General features: G+C 39.2%; 1 protein-coding gene and 1 long non-coding RNA gene across 13 annotated transcripts in view; one reads left to right on the plus strand and one right to left on the minus strand.

Moving 5' to 3' along the window:
• The window catches only part of OSBPL8 (oxysterol binding protein like 8), a 70,924-nt gene that overhangs the window by 15,302 nt on the left and 27,672 nt on the right, over positions 1 to 27,950 (minus strand). For 3 of the 11 annotated variants that reach the window (XM_081929219.1, XM_081929222.1, XM_081929220.1), the window contains exons 5-12: positions 12,543 to 12,613; positions 12,003 to 12,029; positions 10,311 to 10,406; positions 8,349 to 8,450; positions 6,989 to 7,192; positions 5,100 to 5,184; positions 4,148 to 4,316; positions 878 to 1,103 (exon numbers count right to left, since the gene is read on the minus strand). In XM_081929219.1, the coding sequence (XP_081785345.1) occupies positions 878 to 1,103; positions 4,148 to 4,316; positions 5,100 to 5,184; positions 6,989 to 7,192; positions 8,349 to 8,450; positions 10,311 to 10,406; positions 12,003 to 12,029; positions 12,543 to 12,613 (980 nt within the window). Of the gene's footprint in view, positions 1 to 877; positions 1,104 to 4,147; positions 4,317 to 5,099; positions 5,185 to 6,988; positions 7,193 to 8,348; positions 8,451 to 10,310; positions 10,407 to 10,731; positions 11,213 to 12,002; positions 12,030 to 12,542; positions 12,614 to 14,948; positions 15,389 to 16,710; positions 16,814 to 18,176; positions 18,288 to 22,029; positions 22,217 to 22,700; positions 22,713 to 27,950 lie in introns of those variants that run through there. The other 8 variants (XM_081929228.1, XM_081929227.1, XM_081929226.1 and 5 more) reach the window with 8 other exon arrangements.
• LOC309379778 lies at positions 17,133 to 26,456 on the plus strand. Of its 2 annotated transcripts, none has more exons than XR_014172641.1 (4): positions 17,133 to 17,482; positions 19,299 to 19,402; positions 23,796 to 23,867; positions 24,844 to 26,456. It is a non-coding gene; the product is annotated as an uncharacterized lncRNA (long non-coding RNA). The 2 variants fall into 2 exon arrangements; XR_014172642.1 differs by having other exon boundaries at positions 19,299 to 19,388.

The following is a 27,950-nucleotide window of genomic DNA, read 5'->3' on the forward strand; positions in this document are numbered from 1 at the left end:
CTTCAACAACAACAAAGGAGAATAGAACATAAACATGATACTAATTGAAAGAGCACATTTGCAGAAGGTATTTGGTTTTAGTCACCGTGGTTCAAAATTGCCAATGCCTTCTCTATGACGCCCATGTTTGTCAGTAAACTTGCTTTACCCACCCATCAAAAATACATAATGCTCCAAAGAACAACCTGAGCGAAAGCACTCCAATTGACTCAACTCTGGGCAATTTATCGCTAAGCAGTTTTGGTTTTTTAAATTAAAACCCGGAGCCTGCAACCCTGAATGAGCAAGGGCCAAAATATAACATGTGAAGCAATTCACATGCTGCACTTTGGAAACGTGAACTATTTTCTAAAAAACACCAAACAGCTATTTATCAAACCAAGGCTAGATAACCTGCAACACACTACAACTTCCAACTCAACCATAAGATTCAAAATTTCTGTTTTACCTTGGTTAATGCCCTTGGGCATGTCCTCGCTGCTCTTATCAGTTGTCAATCTAGAATAATCTCTGTTTACCTTTGGGTCGGTTCAGGCTGGCTCTTAGTGTTTCGATTTGTTAAGTTATTTCTAAATCTGCATCAACTTTAGCCAGCCATAGGCCAAATCCTACCAGTTTCTTTAGCTTTTTATGGTGGCCTCTTATGCTTAGATATGCTTTAAAAATTAACCTACCAAAGCAATTAATCTACCAGTGGTCTGAAAACTGACCTACAGCTAGAGGGACATAAGACAAGAAAGTGTGTGATAAAAAGGCAAAGGAAACCATTTTGCAATTCAAATATTGCCAAAATGACTGCCTTTCCAAGGTACAATTTTAGTTTCAAAATATTAAAACCAAAACATTACTACTGCATAAAAACACTTTTTTTTTTAACCTCTCCAAGCTCTTCATGAACTTCTTCCAAATACGTTGTTTCCTTGATATGATCAGGTTCAGGGTCAATGTACGAGTCATCCTGCCGCTCAGATGTGTCAGTGTCACTTTCTCCCAAGCCATCATTATCCGATTCATCACGATCATGATCATTTTCCCTATCTGATTTATCAGAATACAGATCTGGATCTTTGAAGTGATGCCTTTCCATTTCACTATCATTTAGCCTTAAAAAAGAAGAGATAGATTTCAATCCTGGGGCTTTCCTTTATACAATTTAGCAACTCAACTCAACTTATAGCTTTTGAGTGGTCAGTTCAGTGAACATTAGGCACAATAAAGTCAAATTTAATAATAATAATAATAATAATAATAATAATAATAATAATAATAATAATAATAAATTTTATTTATATCCCGCCCTCCCCAGCCGGAGCTGGGCTCAGGGCGGCTAACAATCAAATAATCCGACATTCTAAAAACATTCATTATAAAAATTAAGTAAATCAAATTAAAATCAAATTAATGGCAAACCATCAAGCAAATTCTGTGTAGATTGCCGATTGCCAGAGGAGGGGGGTCAGGCTGCGCCCTGACCGAAGGCCTGGTGGAACAGCTCTGTCTTGCAGGCCCTGCGGAAAGATGTCAGGTCCCGCAGGGCCCTAGTCTCTTGTGACAGAGCGTTCCACCAGATTGGAGCCGCGGCCGAGAAGGCCCTGGCTCTGGTTGAGGCCAGCCTAACCTCTCTGTGGCCTGGGATCTTTAGGATGTTTTTATTTGCAGACCGTAAATTTCTCTGTGGGACATACCAGGAGAGGCGGTCCCGTAGGTACGAGGGTCCTAGGCCGTATAGGGCTTTAAAGGTGAGAACCAGCACCTTAAACCTGATCCTGTACTCCACCGGGAGCCAGTGCAGCTGGTATAATACCGGATGGATATGATCTCGCAGCGAAGACCCCGTAAGGAGTCTCGCCGCGGCATTCTGCACCCGCTGGAGTTTCTGGGTCAGTCTCAAGGGCAGCCCCACGTAGAGCGAGTTACAATAATCCAGTCTGGAGGTGACCGTCGCGTGGATCACAGTGGCTAGGTCAGGGCGAGAGAGATAAGGAGCCAACTGCTTAGCTTGGCGGAGATGGAAGCACTTTTCAGTCTCAATGGAAAAATTAAAAGCACATTTAAATGAGTGGGACACAGGAACACTTAAATTTGACTGGGATCTATCCCAAGTATTAATATATGCAACATCAATTCCTAAACTTTTTCATATGGTTTTACCTCTGTTTATACTATAGCATCATTACTTTATCACTAACCAAGTAACTATGCATATAAAAAGAACTGCAATTACTACAGCTTAGACTGCAATTGTATGTTTTTGCTTAGGTTTTATAGCAGACCTTACCCCATAGACTCAGAGAAACAGTCCATACTTTCCATTTTATCTGTTTAAAATACATTTACATTTATACTCATACATAGGTAGCGATCAAATTAAGAATGTACTAAGCTTGCCAATTAAAATTGTAGATAACATTTTAGTATTAAAATATATAGCATTTCTTGCAAAATACATCAATATGAGTTAATACAGAAATGTTTGTACAGCTACAACACTGTAATTAAAGGAATCATTGCAATAATTTATCTTTGAATTGAGTGCTACAGTCAAAGTGTGGGGTCTTTTAGCAGTTCAAGCCACTGGTAAGTACCAGCATTGTGACTCACAGCTAACTCAACCAATCACCACTCTGTAGTTTGTTGCTCCTGTAGTTGTATTGAGTGACTGAAACATAACAAGTGAGCTGAAGAGGAGTAGTAGGTGTGTGGCAATAGTTTCTATTTGTAGCTGTTTCATAACTTCTGGCAAAACAATAGCAAACCAGTTCCATATCATAATGAATGTTTACTACAGGTGCAAACCCTATTCCAGAACTGGTGGTACTCAGCTATTTAAATGTCTTTGGGAGGGAGAAGATTACAGGCAGCTCCCCATTTATGCACGTTCAATATGTGTCCAATTGTGTATATGGAAGTGTATATGGAACTGTGTATATGGAAGTGACCAGGAAACGTCATAAAGACATCACTGAAATGTCACTAAAAAAGCAGGGCAGGGGGCAGAATGGGGTGTTTGCAGGCTTTTCCAATGGCTTTCAAATATACACGATTTCACCAACGTGTGTGATGCCTCGGAACGTAACCCCTGTGGAAACTGGGGGTTACCTGTATAGCCTCAAGGTATGGTGGAAATGGCCAGGAAATTCTATTTCCCAGGTCCCCCTACAAGTCAGCTCTATAATATTGATAATTGGGTTTTTTTGGGTTGTTTTTTTAAGGAAATCATTATTGTGTTAACAGGGAACAGTAAAAAAGAATTGTAACATTGGTGAAGGGTGCAGAGCCGGAGGCAGCTTTTAAGTCATTCATTTGGCCATTTACCTTGTCTACATGGACCCTCTAGCAGTGTTAGAAACTGAGATATGGAAGCACCTTAAACCCAGCTTACAGGCACAACAACAGAATGTCTAGTCACATTTTTAAAAAAATAAAAATACAAAGCTGAAAATGAATGAACTGCAGCTAAAATATTGTGTTCATTTTTCACATGGTCTTGTCCTTCCCCTGCCCCTAATATTCTGAAGAGGGTCTCTTCTCCAGTCTTCAGAGAGTAGCTGGAAGTGGGGAGGCAGAAAAAGGTCCTCCTTTCTTTTCACTCTGCAGTGTTAATCCAAAATCTTAGGCGCAGTACTGCACCCAGAGCTCAGAAACTGCTTGAGCATTAATGAACTTCCCCGTCACAAAATGTGCCCAGAACAATGGGAGTTTCGAACACTGCCCTCTAGGATAGGTCTTCACCAGCCTGTGAGAAGACTATCAGGTGGATGGTGTAAAAGAAAAAGGGAAGGATGAAAACGTCTCTTCCCTCCATCTTATGTCCTTCCACAACCATAAACTAGCAGATATAAGAACACAATTGCATCCTTAAGCATATCTGTACTCAACAAGTTAGCATGTGAATATATAAAGAAACTAAAAAGTTACTTTTAGATACCATTATTTTCATACCATGTGCCTCTTGTGTGCTTATTTAAAAATTCTAGTGATATTTTCAGTAAGTATAGCATGCAGCAGTTTTGCCAAGAGTGAAAAAAGTAACCAATAAAAGAAAACATTGGAAAACTATTTACACGACAGTAAGAATTTAACCTTGGAACAGGCTTCATGACCCCCACCCCCACCACAATAAAGGTTATAAATCTGAACAACTTACGGGAAGCTTTCACTACTATGCACGTTGTTTGCACGTAGCAGACCATAGAAAGACACGTGTGCACCATCTGTTAAGGTCACTTCATGCTCTTTACCTTCTCTAATCATTGTGCGCTTGAGCAAACCTGAACACTTCAAAGCCAGCTCCAATGCATCCATCCAACACCTACCTAAAAATAAATATTTTTGTTAGTATAATACCCCATGTTACTGAGTTCACCATTTGAATAGTATGCTAGATCTGCATTTCATATGGATGTACCTTTAAAGCACAGAACTAGGATTTTGTCTCTGACCTCTTAAGACCAGAAATGATTATCTGTGCTCTTTCAACACATCCTACAGCCAGATTCCAACTATATTTTTGGTTAAGTCCCATTTACTTCAGTAGGACATGTTTTTATTCACGTATGCTTGGGACTGCAACACTAGTAGCTTCTGATATACTGGGCAGGGGGAAAGGCACTGAACTTCGTTCTGTATCCAAAAAAGTCTTCCCCTGTTAGCACAAGGTGTTCCTCTCCCTCTTCTCTTTCTGCACATCCCTTCTCCCATCTGTTGTCAAGGTTCCCCTCACTCCAAAAAAAACCTATGGAGCAGAGGCGGGCAAGAGGAAGTCTCACTGCACAGGTGCGAGTCTGAATATATAGCCACAGAATCAATGAGTCATGTACATTCGACCAGCGGTGCCTTATAAGTCTTATAAGGTTGAAGTCTTCTGAAGGGAAGCTGTACCTATATTGCACTGGTTGCAAGCTCTGGTTTTCGTATTTTTTAATCCACATTTATCCTACTGTGAATATTTTGAGAAAAAGAAATCTGGGGTAAAAAAAATCTGAGCTACACATGGTGTTGCTGGTAAAAGAATATTTCCTGAAACTGTTTAATCACATTAGGATTTACTATGCTGCCCTTCACAGAAAATGTTATTGACAGAATGTGCTTTTATTTACCATCTGATTCTGAAGCTGCTCGGATGATCAAGTAGCTGCTGGGTAGTGGTTGTGTTATGGATCCAACAGCTTCACCTTTAGGACCCTTAAAATACAAACAATACAGATGCAAGAGTTTTAGAATAATTTGAAGGCACAATTTTAATGAAATATCCAGGATTCTCTGTCAATCAGCAATTGCTATTGCAAATAACTCTATGTGACCAATGGTCATACTTCACTGGAATCTGCTCTTCAGATTAATTTTAAAAATATCCCCTATTTTGGATCCCCCTCCTCTTAAAAGGTCTTTAGAACTAAAATTTCCAGGTGCTTCTCCCACTCACTCCTGTATTATAATTTTTTTAAGAAAAAATAATCGTAGAGGCCAAAATATTGGTGGCATTAAAAATCCTGATTACTCATTCATGTTGGGGTGGGAAGCAAGAAAGAAATGACAGCAAGAATACATTTAAGTAGAACATGCAGCTGGCGAAGAAGAAAGGCACAGCCAACACCATCTGTACGCTTCCTTTCTTCATTCACTGTTGAGAAATTGGAAGGTAGCTCAGCTACAAGAAAAACGTCACACATTTCGGTCTGGAGAGTTGGAATGATCCTCATTTGAAGCTCATGGACTCCCAAATGTGTGACAGAGGACACTACAACTTAGTACATAAGAAGAGTCTGATAGATCAGGTCAATGGCCATCTAATCCAGTATCCTGATCTCAAAGTGGTAATCCAGCTGCCTGTGGAGAGCACACAAGCAGGACCTGAGCTTGCCCCACCTGCAACTCCCAACAACCGCTGCGTCTGGCAGTGGAGGTGGAACACAGCCATCATGGCCAGTAGCTGTTGACAGCCTTCTCCTCAATTAATTAATTAATTAATTGATGACCATCACTTCCTCCTGTAGAAGCGAGTTCCATAGTTAACGATACGCTGTGTGAAGAAGTCACAACCTTTCCTCATAAGGGAGCTGCCCCATCCAACCGCCCAAACATTTTGGTTGGGTTTACTGGTTAGCATCCAGAATATTCAGTAGCAGAGCCAAAAGGCATAGACGTTATACTGCCTGGTGTATCAAGAGATCCAAACCTCACAAGTGTAATTATGGCTTCTCACAAGAGATCCATCCACAAATGGACTGCGCCCTTTTTGCCTGTCTTGGGAATGGAGGAACATGTAATTCAGGTGATGCCTTTGTTCCTAATATCCAGGGCTGATTTCTGCTGCTAACCCATTTTTAAGTGGACTCTAGATGGGGTATGGAGGCACTCTGTCCTCTCCAGGTACAATCTATCCTCCTGTTGGATCCACCCCCTTTTATATAATCTCTTGGTAATCCCAGTAAGTTTACAATGTAATATTAAGCAAAACAATACAAATATGCATAAGACCAATAAAAAGTAACAAACATAAATCTCACAATACACATGCTAAAATAGGAATTTAAAACGGCAAAGTAAAAAGGTGTCAATTTTTGATGTTTTAAAAGAGAATCTTCTCAATACGATTTTAAAGCACAAATCATTAAAAGGCCCGAGAGAATGAAAATACATTATCCTAATGCCTACAAGATAATAAAATAGGTACCATTAGGGATTCAGGAGCTGTTACACAGCATTACTGTGCACATTTTATATGGGCAAAGATTATGATTAGTGGCTGCTTTCACAATAAAGACCACACAGGATTATGCAGAGGGCCAATACTTCTCCAATGCAACCACACTGCTCAGGGCTTTGGTATGTCAGAAAATCAAGCAAATTTAGCAAAGGGATAGCTGAGCTGACAACTGAAAGCACACTGTGATCATTAATATTTAACAATGCAGATAGGTTTAATGTGTCATTGGTGTAATGTTCCATTCAACGCTACCTGCATTAAGAATACATATTCACTTACCTTAACAGCCCAGATGGATTGCTCCAAAGGATGGAAAAGTTTGAAACAAAATCCATCCTTTTTTGAAGGCCGCTCAATGAGTTCACAAGCGTTCAGAAGTACTGTTCCCACCCACTGGCCATTTTTAGGAGTTTTGTAAATAAGCAGTACTCCAGGTTTCAACACACACCAAAGTTTGGTCCAGCTTTTCAGTGTACCTCGAATCTTAACAGAAAAAAGAGACTTTTAATTATAAGAACATTTTAAGTACATTTCAGTCCCAATCCCTCCTGGCCAAGCAGTAAGACCCTTCTTACAATATACACAACCAGTTTAGAATTGCAAAAAGGAAGAAGAGCTATTCAAATTTCACACAAATACTTATAGGCACAACACATCTTAATGTTTGTATACTGTTAATTGAGCATAAGTAGTAAATCAAATTACCAAAGGATATCAACTGCACCATGCAGACAGTATTCCTTTAAAATGAAAACTAATTTACTATGTCAGAAGTTATTTTACATATGCAAATAAATACAGAAACTTGGGATGATTCCCATGCCTGCAGAATATGTCTCAACTGACACCAGCAGAGCCTACTGGTTAGGGAATGTACTTGAAATATGAAATGCAAGTTCAAATCCCTAATCAGAATCGAAGATCACTTTGTAGCCTTGAACAAATCACACTTTCTCAACCTAATTTAACTTTCATGGGTTTGTGAGGATAAAACATTGCCTTTGAGAAGAGCAGGATACAAATGTAATCAATCAATGAAAAAAAGTAGTATGTTAACACCCCTTACACTTTAGCCAATACAGGAAAACAAGGTACAAACAACAAGAGTTCAGGTGGAATATTTTATTGATCAGCAGAAGTAATTTAATTCTCCTGTGACGTGCAAGAAACACACTGACATTAAGCAGCTTAGATTATTTGATACCCGTGCTACATTTACATCCTCTTCCTGGAGCTATTCATATCATCATTGAAATTCACACATTTGAAACTCCCAGAGCTTTATGCTACCATGTATGAAATGTGGCTTGGTGAGTCTGCAAGAAGGAATCTGTTTTAAAGTAACAGTTTCCTGTTTCCAGAGTAATCACTCATAATTCACATTGTATTTAACATAAAGTGATCACCAATTCAATTAGTCACTGCAGACAGATGTAGCCATGGCAACCAGTGTAAAGCAGTGGCAAGGTGTCCCCGTTGGTTCCCTATGCATCAAGTACTGAGCCTCTGGGATATAATTAATGGAGCTTTTCCTAGTGGTAAACATCAATCAGCAACCAACTAGGATCTGAATTCTTTTACATTCTGACAAATAAACAACAGCTACAACTTTCACTCAATATTACACATAATTCCTGACCTTCAGCCAGTCAGCCATAACAATGACTGATGGGTCTGTGATTGTGCTAAGTAGTTCTTTTGTGGCTCTTTTCTTCTCTTCCCTGTAATTTTTCTTTTGAACCTGTAAATAATGAACGAAGAATAAATTCAGACGGTAAGAAATTTAAGAAAATGGAAGTCGTGGAGCTATAAATGCAAAGGTCAAAACAAACTGCAACATGCTTAGTTCTATCCATAGTAGTATGAAGAAAACGAAACAGTTTTAGGACAGCTGTTTATCTATCAGAAGAAGTGGCATTACATAATACTGCCTTCAAAGGAATTTCATATAAAGCATGAATGGGGAACCTGAGACCCTTCAGATATTAACTCTACAGCCCCCAACAGCCCCAGCCAGCATGGCCAGTGGTCAGGGATGATGGGAGTTCAGCAACATCTGGGGACTTGAAGTAGGGGTGGGTTATGATATATTGATATTTTGTCTCTTACTGCTATGAACTCCAGACCACAATAAATGTTTCATATTTTTTTTACCTTGTAATATATTGAGAATGCACTGCCCAGCTTGCAGGCAGGAAGCAACACTTTACTGCAAAGTAAATGGCCAGGTTTTTTGCCTGCCCAATCTGAAGGCATAAGCCCATGCCGCCTCCCAGCTGGTGTTGCAGAGTAAAAGGTTTTACTTTGAAGTAAAAGCTGCTTTCTGCCTGCACAATCTGTAAGGCGTAAGACAGACCCAGCATAGCAATAAGATTCCCTGCCAAGGCAGGGAGATTCTGATCAGCAAATATCCATGTGGCTTTGCTCTTGCTTTTGTTATGCAGGTTGGTTTAAGGCACACACCTCACCTCTTGCTAGGCAGAATAGAGACCCAGCTTCCTGGCTGATCTGATAAGCAAACAATGTTTCTTTCCCCCTCATAAGATCCACATGGCAGAATAGACACCCAGCATATTATCAGGCTAAGCACGACATTAGAGTCTCTACTCTGCCTAGCAAGAGCCTCGTGGATCTTATTTGCTTGCTTATTGGAATCTTTGGTCCTCAGCAGCGCTGAGGACAGAGAATCAGCAAACAAAGTTTCTTCTTCCTGATACGATCAGTGTGGCTTGGCATGGCTTGGCTCCTGCTTCTGTACAGACAAGGAAGCAACAATTTACTTTTGCAGTAAAGGCTTTATGCATTTGGAAACTAAGGTGCGGACGATGCTGATGACTGGGCTGCTGCTGCCAGTTCAAATTTTAATTGCTGGTTTTAGATATATAATATTGTTTTTAAGCAGTTTGTTTTTATTATTCATTATTCTATGGCTGGTGTTTTTAAATGTTGTAAGCCGCCTTGAATTTCAACTTGGCAGGATATAAATATGTTATATAATAAATAAATAAAATAATATGAGAGGCAGTGGGGTGGAACCCATGGAACGCTTTTCACTCAGCAAAGTAGTAATGGGCTGGTAACACATTTAATATTTCCAGCAGAAACAAGTCATGCCACGTTCAAATTGGTGGGCAGCTTCTGTGCATCCCTAGCAGCAACAACCAGCACACCATATATACCGGTACTTTATCTGTAGCCTAGTTTTTACAAAGGTGGTGAAGTCATGTCTGGGCTACATCATTTTAGACCACAGGTGGGAGTTAATAAGGTTGAATAATACCTGCATGAAAGTGAGCCCATAAACAGGCTTACAAACTCAATGAGAACCAGACCTGCAGAGGGCAAAAAGTAATTTAGCTTCTTCTGTGTCCTCTCCCACACTCTAGAACTAGAGGGCTATGTTCAGGCTAAAAAAACACAGTGAATTCTGGAGAAAATTACGACATTGGTTGAAGAAACAGCAGCACATCTTGGAATGTTCTAGCATTTCTTTAAAGTTATTGTGTATCTCACATTTATCTTCTGAGGCCACTGGGAGGTGTCGTATTCTATACCCAAAAGGCTGGAGATGGTAGGTTTTCTATTCTGGAAAGCAACTCACCTTAAGAGATTCCTTCTTTGTGAGCTTGGTAGTAGAGGAGCTGGGGGAGGAGGCAGTGATGTCCTTCTCAGAGCCATTATAAAGCTTCGATTCGGACTGAAAATATACATAACACAAGGAAATAATTAATGAAGGATTAGAGCAGTTGTTGTTCAGTCAAACTTCAAGCGAAACATAGAAGCCACAAGTTTTTCAGATTGCTGCTTGCTCCCTTTATGTCGCTTCATTTAATGAAGGCATAGAAAGAGCTTGTAAATGAATCCTTCGTGTGGTACTTCAAAACGTTGGCTTCTTCTGTCATATCATTTAACAGTAACCCAGTTTGAAGAAAGGAGTCAAAAACTTGACATTGTCCACTGAGCTTTACATTTGCAAACACAAATAGCTTTTCTTGTCCAGTGCCACCTACGCACTTACTTACCCCCTGGCCCCTTAAGGAAAACATGGAATTTCTCCAGACTAAGATCTGCTCCCTGAATCTGTTATATCGGTGTTATTCAAATACATTATTACAGCCTGCTTTCCCCAAAACACTCTAATTCTAGAGATCCATAACTTCACCTCACTTAGGTGCCTTTACCACTGAAAATATTTCTTTATTACACATGCTGCTGTGGCATCACATGGCTTTTATTTATCCTGCCTTGAAAGTTCTAAAAATGGTTTCTCTGCATGTGCCACCCAATAGCTGGGGGGGGGGGGACGGGACGGGTTGAGAATGACAGATGAACCCTGCACAGTTGCAGAGCTATTCTAGCAGTCTATCATCACTCAACATTGGTTGATAATGTAACCAAGTTAACTCATTAGGAACGTCTCAGCATCTTGTACTGACTAAAAATAAACTTTGGATGAGTTACAAGGCATTTGTTACCCTGTATAGCAAAACACGTTTTATTGACACAAATTGTTTAATACTGAGATGCCCAGGAACCAGCCAAATCTTCTGGCTAAATTTAAGGCTATCCCCCCCCCCAAAAAAACCCCCACTATTTTACTAAGTTTTCAGAGACAGAGAAAGGGGGAGGGAAAGAGAGAGAGCACACACATAAACACCCACCAATCTCAAAAAAATGAGACAAAAGCTCTAATCCACCAAGCTCAGTCCCATGTACACATACGAAAGTACATACTTTCTTAACCTGGATTTGGCACAGTGAAAGCTTTGGTCACCTTGGCTTTTTATTTGTATGAGGAGAGGAACTCCAACCTTGTTGATTGCCCCTAAGCTCTCAATGGCTTTTCATATCATTGACCATGGTATCCTCCATTAAACAGAAGTTGGAGGCAGTGTATTACTGTGGTTCTGTCCCTATTTGACGGGCCAAGTTTAGAGAACCGCTCTTGGAGATTTCTGTTTGTTCCCATGGCAATTATATTGTGGGGATCAATTGTGTCTTCCATGCTGTTTAACACCTAAGTGAAGTCATTGGGTGCCATCATCAAAGGATTTTGGATGAGTCATCATCAAGGCACTCTGCTCTATATCTTTTGCAACAGAGGCAGATGAAGCTGTTCAGAAGCTGAAGTTGTGCCTGGGGTGGAGACGAGTGGGTGGTCTGGATGGGAGCCAAAAACTAAGCCTGAACCCTGACAAGAGTTCTATGGCTTGGTAGTTTGTATCTTGTTCAAGTGTGAGTTGCACTCACCATAAAACAAATAGCATGTAGTACAGTAGAACCCGCAACTTACCTGGGGGCTATGTTCTGGGGATTGTGCCTAAAACCAAAATCATGTATAGTCAAAATTCATTGGATTCAACGGCAGAGAGGATTCCCAAAGTCATTTTCCCCAGAACCCCGCCCCCTTTCTATTTTTTAATTGACATGCATGTAAAGCTGAATGTGCACAAGTGAAATGCACATAAGTTGCAGGTTTACTTGTGGATTCTACCTTGTTACTGGAGGCTCCAATGCCTATTGCCAGCTATGGCTAGTTCATCTAAATTAATATACCTCTTACTTAACCAAGTAGCTAATAGAATTCACCAAAGGCCCACTGCATCTCCTGAGCAGCCCTCACTTTTTTTCACAAACTGGCTTTAAAAACAAATATTAGTGCTTGCTTTTGTGCTATAACCAAAGATTACACATAAACATAATTCACCTTACTATTTAAAATAAGCCACAAATGAGATAGGTAGGGAAAAGATTAAATTAATTGCAACTACGTATCCAAGCTCACTTAGATGCATCAAACTGAACTATGCTGTCTGAAGGTTAAGGTGCTCACCTTGCTTTTTGACATTGATTGTGTAGAATCATCTTTACTTTGTGAGGCATCATCCTTCCCTCTGTCAAAACCTTGAAGAGAAATTGAAATGGTTTCAAAAAATCAGTGTATCCCATATACCATTAAGGTTGAAATCCTAAATAAGTCAAAGCTATTAAAACTCTGACCAAATATACTTAGGGACATGGTGTATATGTTACCATTTGTTCACCAAATGTTTTTGTAATTCCTTTACAACTAGGTTTTTTTTTGTTTAATATTAAAGCCATGTTGTGTGAGACCTAGGGTCCAAAAGTGGTTATGTTCCCAACCTACAAAGTTCCAAGCATGAATGGTAGTTATCAACCCTGTCCCAATTTAATACATTTGTATTTTACCTTCCAGGCATTCAGAGGTACCTCAATTACTCAGTTATATGAAAATATCCAACTACAGTACTAGTAGCACGTAGCACAACATAGATAAGCACAGAGAGTTTCAGTCCACAGGAGAACTGGCTTGCCAGCCCAGCCCCAGGTTACAGCAGTTCCAACAATGCAAAGCCTTCTCATCAGGCATCAGAAAAATAAGATGGAAGTGGAATCTAATAATAAATTCATGATCGAGTAAGCTGCTAGGATTAGGCATTATCATATTCACACCATACCACCACACACATCCAGGGATGTGAACTAATCAATGGATCATAAAACAGAATGAAGCAGATCTTGTGCAAAGCCAAGTAAGGAGAGTAGTGCTAACAAGCCATTCCTACTCCTTGTGTTAATAAAGGCAGATCGGAGTAACCACAAAGCGGCAAGTGAATTCACTTATCTTAATCAGAAATTCCTCAAGAAAGTATTAGCTGCAAATGTTATCTTCCTGGTAAACTTACCAGGAGCTTGGGAAATTCCCTAGAACGATTTGGGATTAACTGAGATTTGGCAGCAACTTCTACATGCACAGCCTTTCTTTGGACATTTGTATGGGCAAGGGCCAGTGCGCAACATCTTACTGCTCCAAGCATTCATGTACCTTGTGATATGTCTAGAGAATGGGGCTCATGACACCACAATTAATGTCTAGGGTGCTCTACTCTTCATACAAAGTCAGTGAGCAAGTTACACGCACATAAACTGGTTTTAAAAAAGAAAGAAGGAATGTGAATCAAATGCCAACCACTGACATATTCAACAGCATGAAATTCATAATAACAGATACTGTGTTTCCCTCGCCCAGATAATTCATCTAAAAGGCTATAATTAAGGTAAGGTTGCAGTACCTAAGTTAACTACACTGTCTTGCATTTCAGATCTAGCACACATACATCTCACTTTGTCATCTGTGAGTATTAAAACACTCTAAATGCCATACTGGACTTTTAGTAAGATATGGCAAAAACTCAGTAAAAATAACAACATACTTCCTTACAAGAGTTGTTATGCAACTTACTGGCTTGGTTCAGATATCCTGAAAACCAAACTATGAAAAGGAAACATGCAATGTTGTGGTTACATTCAGAACTCTGCAATAAGTGATTGAAGCTGCAGTTATACAAGTACAGCAAATCTGCTTGTCCTTTGTTTTGTTGTATAAACGTTTATTACTTACACAAAAAAACATGAAAAGAGGGAGCATTATTTCTAGTTTCCAGGGGATTCACATCATGTTTGTGTTGAAACTACTAACCACAAAAGAAGAGGTAGACAACTAATAGGTACATTAAAATGCAATTAGCTTGAAGGTTGCAATTGTCTTAAATAAATCAATTTTTACAGTAGTACTAACTCACACATTTACAGTAACCTTGCAATTGTGCATTTTCAAGACTGATCAAGTCCATTAGAACCAATGCAAACTAGATACACAACATTATGAGTATTTCCAAGTTATTATTTACATTATTAAGGAATGTAAGGATTAAAGGACACAACACTGATTAACATGGCCTCAAATTTTACATTTTAAGATTACTTCTAACAGTCAAAAGTCCTGCTATGTTGTCTACTCCAGATTTCAAAAGGACCTGCACCTAATTAGAAGCCATGTTCCGTTTACTTGAAAATCATTTGGTTGTAGATTCCAGTACGTTGAAAATTCTCTTAAATTGCAGGTAAGAAAGACACCACCCATATTCAGTCAAGTATCATTCTCATTATATAATACCATCATCATCATCATGTACAATCACACGCAATCTACAATGAAGCACTTCGTTCTTAATGCTGAACTTAAAGAAAGCGCTGCCCGAGAACACATGCCAACCATGAATCATTATTTCCAAATCTCATTTTATTTTATTCAACGTGAATCCAGGTGCTTTTTCAGCTTAGAAAATTGTTTGTTTGTTTTTTTTTTAAAAGTATTTGTAGAAGCTTTTACAATAAATATTTTCATGAGAACATTAAAAAGTGAGACAAAACAAACCTCGGAAGACTGGTGAAAGTGCATTGTATCCTCCGAATGAAGCATTCCGGACAAGTTTCCGACCATCAGCCCGTGGAGGCAGCGAAACTCCAGCACATGAAGAAAACCTACGTCGCTGTGGACCTTCTGCCTTCATGAGTTAGATGCTCTGTATAATGATTATTTTCATTCAGAAGGATGACGGGAATAAGAACGTTGCAGAAAGTCTTTTCCCTTCACATTCAGATTAGCAGCATGCAAGACCCACAAAGATCAAGTGCCATGTGCACACTTTGAACAAGGAGAGATGCCAGAGGCTGTTGAACTTTGTAACCAAGCTAAGAGATGTTTATGAATTCAATCCAAGCTGCTACCATTCCTCCATCAATAACATGTCATATTTCAGTCAGCATGCCCCAAGACAAGCTGTTACTCTTCATTGTTTTGCAGGCACCAGACAACTGTCATGACAAAGTACATCAGAATGGAGGAGTTATTAAAGAAATTCCTTTGCTGCCTAATCATTCAAGTTCTATTTTATTGCACACAGAACAATTATGAGTATACTTCTAAAATTCACTCAAAAAAATTAAGAGTACTACTGAGAATCAGAGAAGGAATTTCCATTAAATGGAAACCCATTTATTTTCAGTACTTTTTATTGTGGATTAAATAGCATTTGCCAGCAAGGACTCACATAAATGGCTCTGAAAGAAAAAGCACTGCTTCTGAATGCAGTATTAGGGTACATTTTAGAAGGCAGGCACTAACTCATATCATTTAAGCAATACCACCAAACAGACCCTTGCCAAAATAATTTCTGATACAGGAGTCAGAACCTCCGTCAGCAATTTCCAGAATTTAGCACAGAGTAACAAGTATCAAAAAAGTGTAAAGTGTTTATTGATGACTTTGCTTTTTAACATAATTAACAACTCGAGAGAAAGGGGGTCACTTTTTCATTAAATAGTTTGACATGTTTTCAACGTGTTTAAATACAAGCTATGGTATTTGCTCAACACTATACAACAACAATACTCAATAAATATAAGTAAAAATGTTATCTTTAGAAACCACAGGCTAACTCTTTTAATGGAAACAACTGAAACAGAATTTAAGCTTAAATTTTCATTCAAAATTTTGCAAGCATTTGAATGCTTCATTTGCTCATCATGCAAATTAGTTAGGTGGTCAGTTTTGCCTGCTTTCCATTTGAAATGTCTAACTTTACACAACATTTTTTATTTAAAAAACCCTTCCTAGTCAATTTCCCCTTGCTTTGATGAGTCATTAAAAAACAACAACAGATATTCTATAGCTGAGATCCAAGGTTGTTTTTTAAGCCATCATTTTGCCTGAATTCATTAAATGAAATATAGCAAGAAATCTTAAAGCTTGTACAGTTTGGGGGGGGGGGAATTAAACCAATAAAATACTTTTCTTATATCAGATGATCAAGAAAATTCTTAAGATTTCAAACTATTTAATCTCAATGACTAACAAAACAGAAATGACTTGGATCCAACTATTTGTACCATATAAATCTGGCAACTGTCAGGTTTAAGCTATACAATAAAAATATATTAATTTACTATATTTTTATCCTGCTTTTCAGACAATTACTGTCTCCCAAAACGGCAAAGAGAGAGAGAGTATGCGTGTATGTAAAAGAAGGGCCCACCATCATTCTATTCATATTCTTTTGGGTCTCATGCTTTTCACTAGATACCAAATGTTCTGGCCCATTAACAGAACACAAACCACTAATATATGCCTCCCTGACCTGATGGGAATCCTCATCCTCTGAGCTCACACAGAAGGTCACACACATCCTATTAGACTCCTTTCCCTCCTGCCTGCTTTTCCAGTATAGAAGCAAGACAGTGCCAACATTCCGCAGTAAGATATTCTGCTTTGGATACCTTTCATACATCTCACTCTCAATTGCTCACGCTGTATGTGAAATCCATATAACTCTACATATGGACACAGCTTAGATTCTCTTAACAGCTAGAAAACTGTTAACTGAAAGCTATGGCAGAGCTTAGTTCTCATAGGTACAATCTGTTATAACCTTTGCACCACAAAGGCTCGCATTATATATTTTTCACTTTAATAATGGGAAACGTCCTGCTATTTAAAAAGAAAAAAAAAGTGCAGTTTCACTATTTATTATAATGATACATATTATGATATCAACACACCCACAGAACCTGTTCTTGAGCGTAGGGATCTAAGAGCGGAACTTGAGGTTACAAGAGAAACAATGGTTTCCTTAGCAACACCAAAGTGGGAAAGGGAGGCACCTGAAGGAGAAAATCAGTGGGGTGGGGGAATAATAGTATTTAATCCGTTCTCTGTCCACCAGTTCTACCCTACAAATCCACACACACACACCCCAACTGGCTATTTAAAATTTGTATCTCCCCAGCCAGGCCATGAAACAGGAAATAAGCTCAACGGAGAGAAAACCAAGAACATTTGTGAAAATAAATCACCCTGCATGGGAGGATTAAGCACCCCCCTCCCCTCCCTCTTGCCACTGACCCTCCTTGGTAAGTGCCTTTTACCCTATAATATGCTTGTTAGCCATGAAAACACTAATGGACGGTAAACATTCAAAAAGGAGTGCACCCCAAATCTGTCATATGGTTTAACTACTCAAAAAAAAAGAAAAGAAAAGGGGTCTCCACCCCCATTGTTCAGCCCAGACACTTAGGTCCAGGCTCCGAGGGCCTTCTGGCGGTTCCCTCATTGCGAGAAGTGAAGTTACAGGGAAGCAGGCAGAGGGCCTTCTTGGTATTGGCACCCAACCTATGGAATGCCCTCCTATCAGATGTCAAAGAGATAACAAATTGTACAACCTCCCATAGATAGCCTGAAGGCAGCCCTCTATCAGGAAGCTTTTCATGTCTGGTGTATCATGTATGTTTTATATTCTATTGGAAGCTGCCCAGAGTGGCTGGGGCAACCCAGTCAAGATGGGTGGGGTACAAGTAATAAATTATTATTATTATTATAGATAAACATGGATCAGAAGACATCTAGTGAGAAAGTATCATCGTTATTAAGTAATGTAATTTTGATTCAAAATTCTGAAGCAGAGGTTGTTGTGGTTTGGTGTTTTTTTTTACATCTATGCTACAGCACAATATTTTCTACAGATTTTTCCCCAGGCATCACATGTTGAACACTCATACTAATCCCTATTACTGGAGCTTATTTCTGCTTAAAGAGGTCTCTAATCACCTGGTGATTTGGCATGCCTGCTTGGAAAGGCAGTTCGCACTCGGACCTAGTTTTGCCGAGATGTATACATGCCTGTGATGTTCTGCTTTTAGCTGTAGAAACAGACTTACTTGCAAGATGGAATGTTCCATTATGACAAAAAATTCTGACACACAGAAAGGCACCATACCAGGAGCAAAGCTACACTGTAATCCTTCTTTGCAACATCTAACTTTCTATAGGCAAGGTGTGTGTATTGTTTTTAAACTTGAGCAACTTCCCATCATGTGAGCCCTCACTTGCAGTCTGAAACAGTTCAACAAAGACACAAATTTGCCACTTTTAAATCTCCAGGCCAAAGCTGATAGTGGAACACCACTGCCCAAACTTAGTTTTTATTTATTTATTAAATACATAAATAAATAAATTTGTCAGGTATAAAGTGGTGAACTTTTACATATATCCTCCTTGTATCAATTTCCATTGTCAAGTCTTTTTTATATCAGCCTTATATCAGCTTTACCTCTAAATCCTACATATCTTTCTCCCTTATATCCCTGCTCCAAATTCCCAGGCCTAACTTCCTCACTATCTTTTTCTTCTTCCTGATATCTTTATTGATCTCTTTATTGATCTCTATCTCCCCTTCCTCTTTTGCTGCCCCACCCTCCTGAGCACTCTCTACATCAGAAAGGCAGCAGGAACAAAGTGCAATGTGATTTGTTTCCACTGTGTATTCCTATGTCAATATGATGGTTCTCTTTGCAGACTGTTTTTTCACACTGTGGAAATACATTTCAGTGCCAACAATATTCTATTATTCTTTTCCATAACCCACAACAAACAGCTTTTGGCAATCATCCATTCTTGGGATTTTTTTATTATTATTTTTGCTACTTCCTCTGTTAATTCATATTTCTTACTCATGCATGGTGCATTGAAAGGCGTAAGAACCTCATAAGATTCTAGAGGAGAAAACGGGCTCAGCACTCTTTCACAACAAAACTTATTTCATTCTTTGACATTTATATGCTGCCTATTCAATGCAATTCAATATAATGTTATAGGGAAAGGGTTAGTATTTTGAAAAATCTTCATTACAAATAGTAAAGATAAAGCATCCTCCATCTTGTGGTCTGGCAGGGGACAAAATGAAGAAAGAGCCAGAAGAACAGCAATTTGAGACAGAGATGCATGCAGAGCAGCAAAAATAATCATTGATGCTCCTCCAAGGTAAATTCAAGAAGGTAATCAACAATGATAGCTACTTAACAATTATTATTTTATTTGTTACACTTATATGTGCACCAGTTTACTCCAGTAAAAGTACAAGATTTAAATACTGAAACATAGCGACTTAAGCAATGCAAAGTTTCAGGAACCAAAAAACAAGTTATCTTACCATTGGATCATTTAAGGCTGCAATCCTAACTACACTTATCTGGGAGTAAGCCCCCTTAAATTCAATAGGATATACTTTTAAGTAGACATGGTTAGGATTGTGCTGTAAGAAAATAGGCTACTGTTCCAAAACCTCATTAAAATGCAACTGAGGCATGGTTAAACTCCACAGAAAACACAATTAACAGTATAGTTTCTGCACAGCTTATACTGGAAAAAAACAAATGGGTGTCAATTATTGTATGCACAGAAATAATCTGTTTCAAGTAAAAAACATTTGCAGTGGTTGTTGGTAAAAGAAAAAAGGGGAGGGGAAACCCTTCAACCACTCTGGTGACTACTACCTTGAAAATTCAGGTTCACTATTAAGATGGTATTGTTCAGCCAGTGAGAAGACAAAACCATACAAGATTCTAATGAAGGCCAAAGAGCAAAGAAATTGTAAGGATTGTAGGGTCATTAAGACTATGAATACAGAAGGCGATCAGTGAAAATAATCAAAATGTGTTAGCCATTACTTTCAAAGCCTTATATCAGGGTTCCCTAATCATTTTTGGGCCTGAGGACACATTCAGAATTTTGAAAAACTGACAAGGGTACAACCACAAAATCACTGCTATTGATGCATAACCATTCACAAAATGACTGCCTCCCACTTAAGATCACCCTCTCCAGATTAACTCCCCCCCCCAAAAAAAAAACCCCTCTCAGAATCTTCCCCATCAACTCTATCATGACTGTACCAATCATGGTCACTCCTTTCCCTCCTCCAACTTTCCCTCCCCTCCCACTCATTACTTTCACCTCCCGCTACCCCCATGTCCTAACCCGCTGCCCCCATGTCCTTGCCAGAGCAGGTGGAAGTGGCATTTCTGTATGGGAACCACAATGAATTTGGGGGATTCTATAATGCCCACTTTGAAAGGATATGGGAGCTAAGCAGCCCCCATACAGAAGTGCCACCACTCACTTGGGTGAGGAGTTATGTGACTGGGAAACAGCCTTTGCAGGTAATCAGGGCATGGAACTGCAGACCCTGATGTCTGCAAGTCCTGCTTTGGGAATGCCCACCCAACACTGCCTGGTACTTGCACAAAAATTGAACTGATGGAGATTCTTCGCTACAAGACTGTAGCTAACAAGATCAAGAACAAGAGTCTTGGCTATGGGGGTGAGCAACACTGATGCAGAATACCTAACAAGAAGAGTCATTTTGGTGTCATATACAAAGTAAGGTTATTACAAAGGTATTCAGCATTGCTAAGTCACTCTCTTGGCATGAGCTTTGCCACAAAAATCACTTTAACCATTTGGCTAGAACACTAAGCTTAAGTAACTGATCTTTCTTTGTCCTTTGGTTTCTCGCTTTAAGTATTACAAAAATCAGTGTAGCTGAAAATGTTGAGAGTTTCTAATGTTTTATATGCTTTTTGTAACAATGACATGCCTATGGTTTTCAGTTACGCAGAAATAACATTCACATATTATGGTTCATTGCTTATTTGTATCTAAAAGAACAGCTTCCAAAATGATTCCCTAGGGGGTCATTACTGAACATTACCAGTTTTGATATTCAGCATGATTTTAGTCATTATTATTATTACAGGAATAATTAAAGAGCCTTGTTGGAACAGATAAAAAGTCTACCTAATCCAGTATTCTGTTCTCACAGCGGCTGACTAGAAGTCTACAAACAAGTCGTGAGTACAACAACTCTTCCTCCTAGTTGTTTCCCAATAACTGATGCTTTTAAACTATTGAAATTAAACATCAGTGCTCATTTTCAAAATATATTTGGTGCTCTGTTCCCGACAGCTATTCAGATGGGTTTGAATTCCATCAGTACTAGTTATTTTAACATATAGCGCTAATTGTACTGTAACATGGCATTTTGCTAAACATATGCCGCACTCATTAATTTGGCTATCAATGAATTTTAATCTAGAAATACATTAAAGTTCAACTGCATGTTAAAAATGCAGATTTTCTACTTCAAAATAATAAACATAAGCTGAAATAAGAGCAAAATAGGACATAACCTTGACATATGCTCAACTTGAAATATAAGGGCTTTTTGAAACCGGCCCCACAAAATTAATCCTTTTGCTGCTGTAACAGCAACAGATATTAGAATGTGTTAGATATCCAAGACAGCTCACAAAATCAATTTGTGACTCTGTGTTCATCCTGAGGTGGTGGAGTTGTGGAGAGTCAGCTTATTAGTCCCACTACTGTCAAGCCACTTTTCTGGTTAATATGATTAAACACTACAACACAAAAACTTATTACATCAACAAACCTACCATAAGAAAGAAACCTGTAATTAAATCTGCATTACCTACATCTATGTGCAACATGTGACCTTCATCATGCAATGAGTTTGTTTGGAAAACAAAGTCAGCTGCTAGTAGCTATCAAGCTACTGCTGTGTAATATGCAATCAAACTTAAAATATATTTAGAGATATACTTGCCTTTAGAGATGTGTCTCCAACTCACATGAATAGAAATCCAAAACACAAAACAACTGTATATTACAAGAATGGCAAACTGTTTTACAACCCAAAAACTAGTACCCCCAAGGTTGACAGAATCAATGCAATCTAAATTTCTCCTGAAGCAGTTCCTCTCTGTACACCGGGTTACAGCTCAGGCACTTTTTATAAAAGCAGCTTGCTTGGCCGTAGACTTGCATCTCAAACTGCTCTGTTCCACAGCTCCTCCCACACACTTGTTGACTACTCAGGTTTCAGTTATTTTATCCCAAGCAAGACCTCTGAATTACAAGGACAACAGATTAGGCTCAAACTGGCCAAAAATTCCTAAAGAAAGATTTGTTGACAAGTCCTTTCTTTACAACAAGAGAACAATAAGCCAAGACAAAAAGCTCTATTCTAATTATATATCCAGGGTGAACAAATACATATAGAGAGGAAAACAGGATCTCAGCAGCAGCCTTGCCACTGCCCTATGCATATTCAGATGCCCTTTAACACATAGGGTTCCTCTGCTAATACCCAATCAAAATGGTTGGACACAGCACACACAATTCTGCTCAATGCATTCTGGTAGATACTTTAAAACTAGTTTAGACAGTTTCAGCAAAACAGACAATCCCCAAATAACCGACAGAGAGCTTGCTTACCATGAAGGGGAGGTTAGATAGAATATGAGGCATGGTATAAGAATGTAAGAAGGGCCTGCTGGATTAGGCCAATGGCATTATGTTCTCACGGCAGCCAACCGGATGCCTGTGGGAAACCTGCAAGAAGGATTCTCCCCTCCGGTGGTTTCCAGCAACTGGTATTCAGAAACATTACTGCCTCCAACTGTGGAGGCAAAGCATAGCCATCATAGCTCGCAGCTATTAATAACCCTCTCCTCCATGAATCTGTCTAATCTTCTTTTAGGCTGGTGTCCATCACTGCCTCCTGTAGGGGCTAGTTCCATAGTGTGCTGCATGAAGTTTTATCTGTCCCGAATCTTCCAACATTCAGCTTCACTGAATGTCCAGGAGTTCTAGAGTAATGAGAAAAACTTTTCTCTATCTACTTCCTCCACACCATGTGTAATTCTATAAACTTGTGTTTGACTTAGTTTGGACTTTTGTTACAATGTGCTCACACTTTTTTCTCATCTACCATTGCATTGCCCTGTCACCCAGTGGGGCAAGGGAAACTGCAGCCTGATTTGATTTGATTCATATATATAGTACTATTGCTACTAAAGTGCAGGTCTTGGTAACCTTAATTACAAAATTAAGAAAAAGCTGAAATCCAGGATCCTTGATGTGCCGTGTCTGAAATGCTCCATTCTGTATTGCACAGCATCTAAACGACTACTCTGTAACTTGGTTCCACTCCCCGTCATTATCAACAAAAAAACCCATAAGGTGGCAATCTTTTAAAGAGCCGTATATGAAAGGGATCCCATCTGAGAAGAATGGAATAGTTAGAGCTGCAGAAAGCTTATGAACTGTACATGTCACAGGACGTGTGGATACCACCTTCATATATTTTAGTGGTAAATGGATTTTACACTGTGCAAGCACAGAAACATGTACTGGTACAATACACGGATGTCCCCCTCCCCCAATCAAAGTAAGATATAATGGTTTGAAAGGAAAATGAAAAATATTCTAGTCCAATGCTTTGCCCCAATGTTCTGGGGTTTGAGGAAATAAAACATCAAGTTGAAAGGAAAAAGGAAGGTATTTAAAATAGTTTTCACACTTTTCTAGGAACTGGTGAAAATCTTTGAGTTGCATGTGATTTTGGCTTTATGTGCTATCCCTGGAACATGCCCCCCCCACGTAAGTTGCGAGTTGCCTGTACAAAGCCCTTAAAGAATTGGGTCCAGTGTACCGTCAGAACCACTGAAATCATCTGGAGGAGCACTGTTAATTGTCCCCAATGTTACAAAGGACTGACTGACTACAGTTAGAACATTTAGTGTTGCTAGTCCATGGAACACTGTTCCAACAGATGTTTTGTGCCTACAGTTGTTTACTTTTTATTAGTCTGTCACCTGAATGATTATCTGCATATGTATTTTAAATTCTGATCTTCTATGTTTTAGAGTGTAGACAGCCTGATATTTTTAATGAAATGGTGGCATACAAAGTCCTTAAATAAAATTTCCCCAAATACCTACATTTGACAAAAAACACATTCCATTCCATTCCCCTATAGTACTGTTAGACAGATTGACCCAAAACTACAATACTATAAGAATTCCTTAGGTCTGTTGTTCCTACCAGTTAAAGGACTATTCCCTTATCCCTTGGCACCCACAATTCTACTCACAGTAAAATCATTTTCTTCACTTAGAATGCAAAATACACTTTAGTTAATGAGTTGCTGTGTTACATTATAGACCAGTCAGATATGTATGTACAGAGGTTGTTGAGATTGAAAATGGGGCAACATGTAATGACTCAAAGGCATTGTACTACATTCAAAGACATGTGAATCAACTATAAACTGTTCTTAATTTCCATATAGTAGATGGAGCTGGCTTTCTGCTAGCTTGATAAATGTTTACCAATTTAAAAATAGCAATATATACGGAGGCATTTTACAAACATAGTTGTCTAAAATGTTGGACATCAGCTGTACAGTAGCAATATGAATGTTCCTGCCTACTTAATGTATTAGAGAAGGTCAAAATGGTTAGTTGAGCAGCCACAATCTCTAAGAAAAACTTAAACAGGAGACCAACAGAAATGAATATTTTAGAATTTAAGTTTATTGTCATATTTATTTCCAATATTTTTATAAAACAAACAGGACACAAATAAACAAAGCCAATAGAAAGGAAGGAAGGAAGAAGAGTAAGAGTTCACTTATCAGGGGAAAGAGCCAAAAATAGTTATAACAAGAAAAAACCTGTTCACAGAATTGAAGAGGTACCTATGAGACAATGGGTGGTGGTATGCCATGCACTCAAAAGGATGCAGCACTCAAGACTTCTACTCTTTGGTAAGCAGATGCAGAGGATTTGTTCTTCAAGTATTGGAGTGCTAGCCATTTTAACTATAGCAGGGCATGAACATCTACCTCTTGTGGGCTTCTGAAAGGCCTCAGAACACTCAATATTTTAGAGAGAGATTCATGTAGGAGAATCTTAGACCAGTTTTCACATGATTTATCTGAAAGCACATCTCTTCTAAGAAGAAAGCCACTACTGGCATTCCCACATCATGTGTAACAATAAGTCAGGGTTGAATCCACATTGCCAGCTTTTAACTTCAAGTTGTTTATTGTTCTGAAGAATCAGAATTGTGTCAAGTCGGTTCCAAACATCAGTTTTTCTTGTATTAAAGGCAATCAAAAGGTCCAATGCTGAAAAGCAGATAGTGGCAAGAGTTGATGTAGATGTCCTCAAACTGTGGCCTATAAATCACAAACTCAATTCAGGTGATCCATAAAAGGTTGCAGAACAGTGCTTGGTCCTGCACTTGATTATTATTTTTTCTGATGCAGATCAAGGTTGTTTTGACTCAGCTGGATTATCAGACAGGGAAATCCATGATTTTCACAATATGGTGCTGAATTGATTGTGCTGGCGCTAAAGAAAAAGTGCCCTTAAAATGTGGCATGAGCTTTGATTTGATTAATAGTAATAAAGTAGTCAGAGGGGAAAAAAGCTTGAGAACAAGAACCCATGAACATCAGCTCTATTTTTTTTACCTCAGAGTCTATAACAATCCTGGAGGACCTGATCAGTCTTTCTTGTACTTAACAAATCAAAAATACCTATGCACAAATGACACTTGTAGAGTGTCTAGATACCAAACCCTCTTGAGAGGAATGTAACAGAAAATGAAAACTTTCAGCACATAAACACCAATACAGCTGTTCTCAGTAAACCCAGTTGTCCTGCTATCTGTAAACATGGATTTCACCAAAGCATAAGCTTAGCATGGTTGAAGGCACTGAAATTAAACTACCCTCTGAGAACACAGCATGCCCCTTTGGCTACCACTGCTGTGGGGAGGAGCAAAGTTAGTTCTTCCATAATGCATGGATCCAAAAATGACCTATTCTGAGAGCAGCGGCAAATAAAAAGCTTATAGGATAGCCCATGAAAGTACCATGGATAGAGGGGAAGGGGGGCCCTGCCATTTTGGGTAGGAGAACATAATTGGTCTCACAAGTGAATTTGCAATCTAAAGAGGGAAACACAGGGAGGGTGGCTACAAAAATGAGACAGGTCACTGGGTCTGGGAATGTTACAATGCAGTGGAAGGTGAACAGATGTAATCTTCCCTTGGACTGTACCACTTGGAAAGTTGTATGACATTGAGGATACAATTCTGCAAAATTGGCAGATGTTTACTTCATCTCTAAGCTGTGAGAGCCTGTTAATAAAGCAACGTTTCTCCATATGAACTTGAGTATCCATATGTATATGGCTGTGTGCCCTTCCTACGGCTCTAAGTCAGTCCCAGAGGATCCAGGGACCAAAAGCAGGGGGAATAAAAATCAATGATGTAGTATTTTTCAATTAATTTTTAAAAAAATTATGTCAGAATGACATTTTCACAAAATGTTGTGAATACTAAATTTCCTTTAATTAAGTATGGTAATATTAAATTTTGGTATCATATGGTATAAGGATGTTAACTATATAGTTTACATCTCAACTGATCAATACCTCTGCAAGAGACATAGTTTAAGGAGGCATCTGTATGTAAGTGATGAACCAATTTGATCACTTCTCCAATGTTAATATTTACACGGGCATTTCATTTTCATCTCATGAAAACAAATTGTTCTGGTTTGCTCAGTAAATATCAAGCCCTACTTCGACCTATCACTCACAGGCATTTCATTTTTGTTTGATACTCTGTTTTTGTGAGGATGGGGCTGTGCCAAGGCAGAGTGAAGAAGAAAGAAACAGCTTTGAAAAGAAGAACCATGGAATTGTAGACTTGGAAGGGGCACCTGAAAATGGCAACAGACTGGAAGTGTCCTCACTCAGGAAATGCTTAAGCAACACAATGAGTTTCAGACCAGGTTGCTGGGACAAAACAGTTGTCGTTATTTAAGAATAATGAACCATGATGCATGCTAGAAATAAATTATAATACAGGTCAGGGATGCCAACATGGAACCCTCCAGATGTTGTTGGACTACAACACTCATCATCCCTGTCTACTGGTCATGCTGGCTGCTGCTTTTGGGAGTTGGAGTCTAACAATCTCTGGAGAGCACAATGTTGACTATCGCTGTTCTAAGTTATCTGAAATGTTACAGGAAGAAAGAAACAACTTGCAACTTTCTATATACCAAGTTCAGCTTGCTTTACCTGCCCATTCTCTTCAAGTTTTGACCATAAAGGCTGCATAAGTTTACAACGATATGTACACACACATATTATTCTACAGACAACTTGCCATAAAAACCCAAGGGTCACTAGCCATAAGGGCTAGCAGTGACAACTGATAAAAGGAAGAAAGTGCAGGTAATGGCACCAAACAGACACATTCAAGCTAAATATTCTCTAAAATCGTCATAATGCCTCTTTACAACCCATCTCACTATGATTTTGAAAAGAAACAAAAACTACAGTACCGTATTTTTCGTCCTATAGGGCGCACCGGCCCGTAGGACACACCTCATTTTTCGGGGGGGGGAAATGAATAAAAAAAAAGTATTCCCCCCCCCCAGCCGCGGCTGCCGCCCCAAGCCTTGTGGACACCCACCCGAAGCACGGGGCGCCCTCCGGCTCCCCGTGCTTCGGGCTGCAGGCTGCTGCCCGCAAGCCTTGTGAGCCCGCGGGACCTCCCGCTGGGCTTGCAAGGCTTGCGGATAGCTTCCTGAAGCCTGGAGAGCGAAAGGGGTCGGTGCGCACCGATGCCTCTCGCTCTCCAGGCTTCAGTGAAAGCCTG

Source organism: Podarcis melisellensis, assembly GCF_964234715.1.
Source record: "Podarcis melisellensis genome assembly, chromosome: 10".
Taxonomy (NCBI): domain Eukaryota; kingdom Metazoa; phylum Chordata; class Lepidosauria; order Squamata; family Lacertidae; genus Podarcis; species Podarcis melisellensis.